The sequence below is a fragment of the Macaca mulatta genome, chromosome 13, assembly GCF_049350105.2.
Source record: "Macaca mulatta isolate MMU2019108-1 chromosome 13, T2T-MMU8v2.0, whole genome shotgun sequence".
In the NCBI taxonomy this organism is placed as follows: Eukaryota; Metazoa; Chordata; class Mammalia; order Primates; family Cercopithecidae; genus Macaca; species Macaca mulatta.
Window position 1 is genome coordinate 81,044,883 of NC_133418.1, and position 11,728 is coordinate 81,056,610.

At 37.2% G+C, this 11,728-nt stretch overlaps 1 protein-coding gene across 9 annotated transcripts in view; it reads right to left on the reverse strand.

The window, feature by feature from the left end:
* The window catches only part of DYNC2LI1 (dynein cytoplasmic 2 light intermediate chain 1), a 55,381-nt gene that overhangs the window by 23,863 nt on the left and 19,790 nt on the right, over window positions 1-11,728 (reverse strand). For all 9 annotated transcript variants that reach the window (XR_013402799.1, XR_013402798.1, XR_013402801.1 and 6 more), the window contains 5 exons: window positions 10,442-10,628; window positions 9,129-9,197; window positions 7,974-8,051; window positions 3,846-3,922; window positions 2,900-2,970 (listed from right to left, as the gene is read on the reverse strand). Coding sequence is in view for 2 of the 9 variants with exons in the window: in XM_015112255.3 (XP_014967741.1) it covers window positions 2,900-2,970; window positions 3,846-3,922; window positions 7,974-8,051; window positions 9,129-9,197; window positions 10,442-10,628 (482 nt within the window). In the remaining 7 variants the exon portion in view is untranslated. The remainder of the gene's footprint in view (window positions 1-2,899; window positions 2,971-3,845; window positions 3,923-7,973; window positions 8,052-9,128; window positions 9,198-10,441; window positions 10,629-11,728) is intronic.

An 11,728-nucleotide genomic window follows, 5' to 3' on the forward strand; every position in this document is an offset into this window, starting at 1 on the left:
AAAATATTACAAATTCTGCCAATAAAAGAAATGACTCTAACAAAGGTATACATCTCAGATCACTCATTTTCCCTCTCCTTAATATAGTCACCATTAAAATTTGCCCTACCCAGCACAGCAAGGTCACTGGGACAGATTCTAATACTGAAAGAAGAGGAGCCAAAGAGTAATTGGTAAACTGTAACTCTCATTCTCCACACCCTGTATCTATACCTGTATCTACATCCTATTAACCAGTAATTCCAGTTCTTGGTAGTGTTTGCCCTAGAAACACCTGCAAACTGGTACTGTATTAAGGATTTCACACTGCAGCATCATTTGTTATCACTGAATAAATTGACCTACAACCAAAATATTCATCAGTGGTGAATAGTGCATTAATTACTATGCACACCCATGCTCTGTAACACTATCCAACAGTTAAAATAAGAAATAGATCCATATGTAGCATTAACATGGAAAAACTACTAAGGTATATTGGTATATTGAATAAAAAGGTATTGAATAATAAGGTATATTTAATAAAAAAGGGAAATTCCAAAATGATATAGACTGAACATATAATTATGTTTAAAGCAAATAGTTTTTTCTACACTATATACACGTGTGTATAAAGGCACAGGAAATTGGAAAGAACACAGATTTGCTCCTTGTATATACTCTTTTACCTTTTTACAAGGAGATATCTTTATGTATTACTTGTATAATTTAATTTGAAAAATTTAAAACTTTGCTGCCATTTACAATTTGTAACTGGATATTTCCCATTCTTTCTATTTCCAACATCTATTCTTCACCAAAACTGTTTTGCTGGTGATCTTCCAGGACATCCTTGCCACTTTGGTGGGAAAAGCATTGATACGCTCCACTGATGTTATTCAGCTTTGCCAAGTTTTACCTGTATTCCTTTGTGTGTCTGTGCGTATATTAAGTTCTATACAATTTTATCACCTGCATAGGTTCATGTATTTGCTACCACAGTCAAGATGCCAACTTAATTCCACTAGCACAAGGATCCTGTGTTGCCCTTTTATAGACATAACCTCCTCCTTCCTGAGCCCTCCCCTCGTCTCCCCATCCATAGTCCTATCCCTACCCTCTGACCACCACTAATCTGTCTCCATTTCTAAAATGTTTTTCATTTCAAAATTTTTTATAAATAGAATCACACTGTATGTAATCTTTTATAATTGGCTGCTTTTCACTCAGCATGATTCTCTGGAGATTCACCCAGGCTATGTGTATCAGTCATTTGTTCCTTTGTGTGGCTGAGCAGTTTTCTCTGGTACAGATGTACCACGGTTTGTTTAGTCATTCACCTGCTGAACAACTTCTGGGCTGTTTCTAGGTTTTGACTACTACACATAAAGCTGCTGTGAACATATGCCTAGAGATTTTTTGTGTGAAATTTAAGTTTTCATTTATCCTGGATAAACGCCCAACAGCACAATTTTTAGGTCATATGGTAGTTGCAGGTTTAGTTTCATAAGAAACTGTTAGACTGTTTTCTAGAGTGGCTGTACCATTTTACACTCCCACCAGCAATGTATGAGAGATCTGGTTTCTCTGACTCTTTGCCAGTATTTGGTGGTGTCACTGTTTTTTATTTAAGGTATTCTGTTAAGTGTATACTGATATTTCATTGTGGTTTCAATTTGCATTTCCCTAACGACTAACGATATTAAACACTTTTTTATGTGCTGCTTTGCTATTTTTATGTCCTCTCTGAAATGAAATGTCTGCTTATGTCTTTTGCCCACTTTCTAAATGGATTGTTTATTTTTCCGTTGAGTTCATGTATTCTAAACACTAGTCCTCTGTCATGTATGTGGTTTGAAATTCTTTTCTCCCAGACTGTGGCATGTCTATTCATCTTCTTCACATGGGCTTTCACAGAGCAAAAGTTTTTAATTCTGATGAGATCTAAGCTCCATGATTTCAAAATTCAGTAATTATGAACTCTCTTCTGGCCTCCAACTATTCAGAGGCAAAAGAATTCCATCAGCATTATCTATCAGTACAATAGTGATTCTCACTGCTACTGGAATTAAGTTGGCATTAATGATAATCATAAACATCAGACTCCATGACCATTCATTAAGCAAAATCACCTCCATTCCTTTCATTCCAATTAATCTATAATCTCATTACAAAGATTTCTATATTTGAAGTCAAGTCACCTTTAGCTTGTAAGACTAATAGAGGATGGGGAATACAAACAAAACAAAACAAAACAAAACCCCTACTGCTCATTAGAGTGTTAAAAGCAAACTATGCCACCTGCAGAGGATAAAGAAGTGCGAGGTTCAAAGAGCTTCACAATGAAAACAGTTTCTGTGGGAAGGTAAGGGGCTTGAGATATAAACTCTTAAACTTCCTTTTGATTCAGAAGCCTGTAGAGTCTATGAGTTTACGAAATACATTCCATTAGATGAGGCATGCTATTTCATAACAAAAAATCAAATCATACCTAATTGTTACAAACGTGCTCTTTTTGACTTACTTTTCAATCTCTCATATACTTGCTAATTGCCCGTAATATGTAGCTTTGAATTTCCTCACTACTCTATGCTCCTAGCTTCCTTAAATCCAAGGAGCTAAAATTTAAAAGTACCTGGAAATCAGTGGGGGAAAGAAAATACATGCAATTTGTTTTTCAGTGGAATAGAGATCAGAAATGAGAAATCAGTCTCTTATGTGGTGACATCCCTTCCATCACAAACATGTCAATGTGATGCCTGTTACATTAATACTGGGCATATAAACAAACACATAGGAAATAACAGCAATGATAATGAAACCAGAAATAGGAGTATGTTGGAGACAAAGTGAACATGGAGTAGGATAAAATCAATAAGCAATTTAAAAAAGATTGAACAACCTTAATAAGTTCACTAACCTATTTGACTGAAAGAATCCAATCCTGCTGTGATAAACAGTGGTTTATTCTGATCCACACATATTGATTTGCTACGTAGAGAAAAAAAGATTCTAAATTAGTTTAGCCATTAAATTTGCTGCCACGCTCTCCCATAAACATGAGAGCAATATTATGGACTAGTTTTACATTTAGCCACTACCGAGAGCATTGCCCCAAATGAATGACTATCAATTTAAGTGATTTCAAAAATTAAAATATAGCATAAATAAACATTTTATAGGAAAAAAGTGACAGACCCTATTACCTTAAATTGAAACTAAGAGAAGTAGCAAGGCTAAGAAGATACATACCAAAATTTTCAATTCCATTTCAAATCAATAAAAGAAAGTAATAATAGAGGGAAGCTACCAAAGTGTGGGAAAGGAAGTAAAATAAATCAGGGAGCAAGTATAATATTATCATTATTTTATTTCAGCCTCAAACTAAATGTTATATAACATTTTGGTTGCAAAATTTGAGAAATATTTAAAGAATATAAGAAGCAGGAAATAATATGAAATTATCCCCTTTATGTTGAGTCATGACAAAATAAATAATAATAAAAATAATTTTAAAAAGAAATTATCCCTGGCCGGGCGCGGTGGCTCAAGCCTGTAATCCCAGCACTTGGGGGGTGCGCCTGTAGTCCCAGCTACTCGGAGGCTGAGGCAGGAGAATGGCGTAAACCCAGGAGGCGGAGCTTGCAGTAAGCCGAGATCGCGCCACTGCACTGCAGCCTGGGTGACACAGCGAGACTCCGTCTCAAAAAAAAAAAAAAAAAAAAAGAAATTATCCCTTTAAGACTAGCCATCGAGGTCACTTTCCTGGTCAAGACACAACAGACTGAGTAGAACAATAATCAGATGAGACAACATTGGCTAAATCAATCACTCAATAAATGATATAAAAAATATCTTAGCAGTACCTTTTGTCAATGCCAAATGCCAACTGGTTGATAACTCCACGTATTTTTAGTAATAGAGCTTCTGATTTACTGGTAAACTTTAAACAAATCAGGAGAACAAATTATATGCTCTATTTTCCAATCACAGAAACAGGTAAAATAAATATGGCTTTGAACAAATACAGATTGCAAAGAGAATCACTATTTAGTTGCCCAACAAATACTTTTGTTTGAGTAGACAAAACAAAACCTGAATAAAGAAATCTTGGTAACTTTAACTTGTTCTTCAAACTTAATGAGTACATGATGTGGAAAGGACTTGTGTTTATGTACTAATCATTTCAGCTACTCACACAAATGGATCATAATCACTGTCAAATAATTTCTTTAAAATGTATATATGAATGTATGTTTATGGGCTGTATGTGTGTAAACATACTCATTATGGTCTAAAAGAAAATTTTCCAAAATGCAGTTGGGTTGGTTAGAAAATGAGAGGTATACCTCAAAAGTAGCTTTCACATCCAAGGGTGTATTGCTGCCTTCCAAACAGTCACTGTGGGACTGCAGACTGGTCTAATGATGCTGATACTCACTAAAGTAATTTTTAAACTTTTTAAATTGTTTTTGGTGCCTAAGCTACTGAATATTTTCAATGCTGGCATATAACTAGGGAAACCATAACCAGAACATTTCAGAGAATGAAAAGGGTTGGGTACTATTAATCATTAAGCTGTGACATCAGATAAATACCAGGACATATGGTTACTCTACAAATCTTTAAAAACTAGATTGGATTTCTGTAGATACCAAAAGTCATTCACAGCCAAGTCAAAATGACTAAGAGGTATGGAAGTGAGAAGAACAATTTTGAACTGAAATGAAATCTAATTATGAAGCAAAGACATCAGCGTTATGGTTCCAATGGCAATTCCACAAGATAAGCCTCATTCTGGATTAAGAACAGAAAGTTCTTAATGCTCTCAGAGAAAGTATTCAAATGAGAATACTCATGTGTATATATAAGATCTGATACATTTATTTAAAAGAAAGCATTGAAATAATTGTAATGCTTCTACTGAGACCATGTTTAAAAATACATATAGAAAACTTTAACTGAATTTTAGAAATATAACTGCTCTGCTTAATTTTATTTTCTTTATGAGAAAGGAAAAACCTAATCACAAACATATTTCACAGAACATAGGGCTGGGAGAACATTAGAAGTTTTCTAACCCAACTCCTCCATCTGCTGCATCAACCACTTCTGAAACACCCTTCACAAAGACCTGTAAGCCTTCTGCTTAAACAAACTCAATACCTGGGAACTCATCTCCCCAAATAATTCATTCTGTTTTCAGAAAATGGTAGTATTAGAAAGTGCTTTCATATTTTGAGTAAACTCTATTGATTCCTTTTTATGGACTTTAGAATAGCAAAGAATGAAGTTAGTCACTTTTCTATGGAACATTCCTTCAACTATATAAGAGAGTTATCACATTTTAGGTGATATTCTACTGGTCCTCATATATAATAATTTTAAGTCCCTGCCATCCTGATGGCTCTCCTCTGAATCTGGTTCTACTTACCAGTCTTCTCCTGTTCTCTCTGGGGGGTGAGGAGCATATTGGTTTTTTAAGAGATGGGGTCTTGCTCTGTTGCCCGGGCTAGAGTGCAGCAGTGTGATGACAACTCACTGCAGCCTTGAACTGCCAGGCTCAGGCAATCCTCCTGCCTCAGCCTCCTGAGTAGCTAGGACCACAGGCATGCACTATGATGCTAATGACTGGCTAATTAAATTTTTTTTTTTTTGTCAAGACAAGGTCTCATTTTGTTGCCCAGGCTGGTCTTGAACTCCTGGCCTCAAGTGGTCTTTCCACTTCACCCTCCAAGTGTTGAGATTAGAGGCAAGAGCTACCACGCCTGGCCTGTGTTTTGTTTTTATTAACTTAATTAGATTGTTCATAATGTTGAATCAATATTCTCAACTGCACTGTATAGGATCAACTATAGTGTTGGGAAAAAAAACCCTGCTAAATATCATGGAATTTTGCAAAGCAGTACCCAACTTTCTTCCTTAAATGGGGCAGAGGGTAAGAGGAGACATGAAACTGAAAGATGGGGCTTTGACCACTTTGGCTACATTCTTCCCGAAAGGCCTTATGGTTCCTTTGGTGGTCCAGAAGTACTCCACTAACCCAAACCCTGTTCCTTTGGGCTTACTGAAAGCTGAGATGAAGCCCTTCTCAAAGTCATTCCCTGGTCCCTGATCTTGTTCCATCTCCTGGGCCACAGTGAATCCCAGGCTTGCTGTGGCCTGCAATGACCTGACTTCATCTAAATTTGTACCCGTGAGACCAGACTGGGCCCTCCATCAAATGTAATCTGTTCCTAAAGAAATACAGGGATTTCCCTCAGCTAACTTGATAGCCAGAAGTAAATGTGTGACCCTCTCTAGTGGCAAAAATAAGTAACTGCAAGATCTTTACCTCTGTACCCTGGATGAGTCATTCACTTTAAATTCCCCATATCCTCTCAAAATAGTGAAGAAGAACATTTCCCAAAGTACTGTGTCAACCTAATACGTAAGCAAATACAATTCAAACATAAAAGGTGATCGTTTTTAAGAAAATACGTAATGAAATGTATGTATAATGTTTTGAAAGGTATAAAAGCTGAGAATACATACTTTGTAAATATTACTTTCAGTCAAAATATTCTAGCCATGAAGGCAAGGGGCTAGACCATGTTGTCTCTAGGTTCCTCTGAGTGCTTTAATTTGGAGGAAAAAAGAGACCATTAAATAATTATTCAAATGTAAAGGAAATTTTTTTTTTTGAGACAAGCCCAGTCTGGAGTGCAGTGGTGTGATAATAGTTCACTGCAGCTTTGACCTCCCGAGCTCACATGATCCTCCCACCTCAGCCTCCCAAGTAGCTGAGACAACCGGTGTGTGCCACCATGGCCAGCTAATTTTTAAAATTTTTTGTAGAGACAGGTTCTTGCCATGTTGCCCAGGCTGGTCTCAAACTCCTGAGCTCAAATGATCCTCTCGCCTCAGCCTCCCAAAGTGTTGGGATTACAGGCGTGAGCCACTGCACCCAGCTGGAAATTGTTTAAATAAAAATGTTTTGGCCAGGCACGGTGGCTCACGCTTGTAATCTCAGCACTTTGGGAGGCTGAGGAGGGCAGATCACGAGGTCACAAGTTCGAGACCAGCCTGGCCAACACAGTGAAACCCCGTCTCTACTAAATATACAAAAATTAGCCGGGCATGGTGGCACACGCCCGTAGTCCCAGCTACTCAGGAGGCTGAGGCAGGAGAATCGCTTGAACCCGGGAGGCAGAGGTTGCAGTGAGCCAAGACCACACTATTGCATTCCAGCCTGGGTGACGGAGTGAGACTATCTCAAAAAAAAAAAAAAAAAAAAAAAAGTTGTTATATTTTATAGCATTAAAGGACATTTAGTGAAGTTTAGTCCTGCTATGGGAGATAATAACAGTGATTATAAAAACCAACATTTATTGAGTAATATTCTGTTCTAGGCCCTGTGCTAAGCATTTCACACGTACTCCCTCTTTGAATCCTCACAACAACCCTATGAAGAAGATACTATTTTTCTCCATTTTACCCTGGAGGACAATGAGGCTTAAGTGAAATTAAGTGACTTGCCTAAGATCACACGTCTAATAAATGGTCACCCTGAGATTCGAACCCAGGGCACATGACTTCAGATTTCATGTTTTTAACTTTTACAACAAACAGTACTTTTTAAAAGAGCCCTCATCCCCCGTACACACACTGTTAGAGTTATTTTTTGTTTTTCTTTTAAGGGAATACAGATTCTAATTCTTAAGGGGATACCAAAAATGAATAAATAGATAATCAACTTGTCTCTTTAAACTTGGTTGGGATTTATGGATATAAACAATTTAGAACTTTTGTTCCAAAGAAGGGGGAGACCAACTAGTAGCACATGTTCAACAGATGCACTATCAAACGCTCTGTAACGAGAGGTCTTCAGCAGTGGGAGAGCAATGGGACCATGTGCATTAGCAAAAGCATTTATTCCTCGTAGTTGTGCATCAAGTTGCTAATTTCCTCAAATTTGGTACTGTCCAAGCCCAAAGGACAAGAAATGTACAAACCATTAATGATGCTCCATAATAATGTGCAACAAATCGAAGTGTCTTGCATATTACTTTTCTCTTCTCAGACTCAAAATCCTGTAGAAATATGTTATTTAAAAAAGTCAAGATAACCAAATATCTATAGCAGGAAGATTCAAATTATTAAATGTAGAAACAGATTATTTCTTATTTTTTTAAACTCACCTTCAGGAATAGTATTCCATTACCTTGATATTTGTTTCATAGAGAGCTGAACAACAGCTGCAGCCTTCTTAGAGCTTCAGCTATCAGATCTTTCTTTGTTTAAATACTTAGCTCAACAGAATTTAGATATAAGCGCACATTTCATAGTGTGGAATACCCTAACAATTCTCTGACAAGCAAAGATAAGAAGGAACTAATTTTCTACTTTCTTCAATTTAAAAGTTGAGAAGTAAGTCCTATTCCCCAGTGACTGGGTTGAATACTTTTTTTTTTTTTTTTTTTTTGAGACGGAGTCTCGCTGTGTCGCCCAGGCTGGAGTGCAGTGGCGCGATCTCGGCTCACTGCAAGCTCCGCCTCCCGGGTTCACGCCATTCTCCTGCCTCAGCCTCCGAGTAGCTGGGACTACAGGCGCCTGCCACCATGCCCAGCTAGTTTTTTGTATTTTTAGTAGAGACGGGGTTGAACCGTGTTAGCCAGGATGGTCTCGATCTCCTGACCTCGTGATCCACCCGCCTCGGCCTCCCAAAGTGCTGGGATTACAGGCTTGAGCCACCGCGCCCGGCCTAGACCTTTTTGTTTTTTTTTTAAGAGACAGTGTCTCACTGTGTAACCCAGGCTGGACGTACAGTGGTGTGACTACAGCTCACTGTAACCTCAAATTCCTGGGCTCAAGTGATCCTCCCCCTTCAGCCTCCCAAAGTGCTAGTACTACTGGCATAAACCACTGTGCCCGGCAGGATTCGTTTTCTAAATCTGCCTTATCCCCATTCTAATCACTGCATTTATTTTCTTTACCTATGTTTTTCTGTCCCAACTATGTCTTCTTTTCCAAAATCTTTAAGATGTATGACTTACTAATCTATTCCTTCAATAATTATTTTTCTTATGTTGACATTATTTTTGTACCTCCCTCATAAAAAGCACAGCCATGTATGTACAACAAACTCAGCTAGAAGTGGAAGAGCTTACCTGAAAAATATCATATTTACTTCCAATTATGACCAGAGGTACTGGAAATGGGTCAATTAATTCACGATCCTGTTTAATAAACATATTTCATTGATTTATTATAATTCTTTAATGCTAGGTGCTTAGCAATTTCTATTTACTTCCAAAACCATTCCATTTTCAGTCTCTTCATAGATGTTTACTTAATTTGCTTGACATAGAATTTGTTCCAATATTTAACTTTCACTTCCTAAGCTATATTTCATAAGTGTAAAACTAGAAATGGCAATTCCTTAAATTACTATGATATTTATTATTTTCCTTTTTCTACCCTTTTATTTCCTTATATATTACCTTCCTGGTTTTTTTTTTCTATTTTATGTTACCTGTTTGTTGGAATAGCATTTATCCATCATAGATTTGTTTTGTTTCATTATTTCCTATGTAAAACACTTTCTTCCTTTTTTTTTTTTTTTGAGGAGGAGTCTCACTCTGTCGTCAGGCTGGAGTGCAGTGGTGCGATCTTGGCTCACTGCAACTTCCGCTTCCCAGGTTCAAGCGATTCTCATGCCTCAGCCTCTTGAGTAGCTGGGACTATAGGCACACACCACCACACCCGGCTAATTTTAGTATTTTTAGTAGAGATGGGGTTTCACCATGTTGGCCAGGATGGCCTTGATCTCTTGACGTCGTGATCTGCCCGCCTCAGCCTCCCAAAGTGCTGGGATTGTAAGCATGAGCCACAGCACCTGGCTACACTTTCTTATAAACTCTGGATAATATAAAATGCTGCTCTTAGTTTTCCAGATGCTGATATTTATGATTGTATTTGAGGAACCTGTGTTACTATCATAGCAACTTTATAATATAATTAGCTGTCAGATGATAAAAAGATCCTGAATAAGTGACAGAAACAAATGAATGTAAAATACAGAGTGATGGTGAAGGCTATTAAAACTCTACCTCTTGCTTAAAGTTGTAGCTTCATCTAGTCTTTCTCAGGTGACTTTTGTATAATCTGGCTTTTTATCTTCATTTTTACAGAGATTATAAAATCAATATCAAACCACTACTTTAAAACTCTATTTCTCTGATTGGTGTAATATGCCATAACAATCACAGAAGATGTCTAACAAGAAGATATAAGGAATCTTCTTTCTTGTTTTGCTCTTACTGAGGTTTTAATAAATTGCTGTAATTTTCCAGTAAAAAGGTTCATCTACATCAAATGAATTTCAAGTCATGCATAAAAATCTAAAGAAGTTGTTTGTGATGTTATCATTAACTATATACGGGACTAAGGAGTCCAGTAATAATCCCAAACAGCAACTCACAGGATGATCCTTCTGCATATTATTCCAGATCTTCTGTCTCATTTCAGAAGCTGCTTTAGGATTTGTCTTTCCCAGTTTCATTATCATTTTGTCTACATGGCTTTTTGTGGCTTGCAAGAGATTTTCCATGGTGGGCCAAAGATCATTAGGTTTTGAAAGATCCAGAACGAGAACAAGAGAAAACGTCCTAAAGAAATAAAAACATTTTTCAAAAAAGACTCAAAATAGTTACCATTTTGAAACCCTAATGTACTGAAATTTATCAAAGAATAACGAAAATATACCTTAAAGGGGGGAAAAAAAACCCCATAGCATTATTCTAAGACCCCCAAACACAAAACAAAACAAAAAACAAAAAACCAAAGTCATAGCCTTATTTATTCCAATACTTTCCTCTAGTGATATTTAAGTGCTACAATAGTGGAACTAAGTTTCTGTTCGAACTAAAAGTAGTTTAGTTCAAATAGAGAAGCTGCAAGCATTTGAGCCGACAATGCCATGTTTACATCCAGTTTTACTGTGTGCTCCAAAAAAGGGAAGCAAAAATAATAAAAGAAGCAAAAACAATAACACAATAATCAGGTAAAGGAGAAGAAAATAGATTTATGGGTGGACCTTGCTAGGGAACTACCTAGTTAATCTCCACAATAACCCTCTCCAGAAGATGTTATAATGTCCATTTCATAGATTAGAAGAAGTCTAAGGTGCAGATTTACATAATTAGTAAATTGTAGAACTGGTATTTAGATCCAAAGTTACATGTTTTTCTGCAATAACTTTCTGTCTCTCTGAAAGCACACTCCTGACCACCAGATACACCACCACCATCACCATATGCACTTGTATTCTGTTCATGCACATCAAACATAAACCTAAACTCAGCAACGAAAACAAACATTCCCATTCAAAAATGGGCAAAGAGGCCAGGGATGGTGGCTCATGTCTGTAATTCTAGAGCTTTGGAAAGCTAAGGCAGGAGGATTGCTTGAGGCCAGGAGTTCAAGACCAGCCTGGGCAACATAGCGAGACCCCATCTCAACTACATTAAAAAAAAAAAAAAAAGACAAAAGACTCAAACAGACATTTCTCCAGAGAAGGTATACAGATGGCCAATTAACACATGAAAAGATGTCCAACTTCCTATCCATTAGGCTAGCTACTATCAAAACATTTTTTTTTTTTTTTTTTTTTGGTGGAGGAGTCTCTACCGTCCAGGCTGGAGTACATTGGTATAATTTCAGCTCACTGCAACCTCTGCCTCCTGGGTTCAAGTGATTCTCCTGCCTC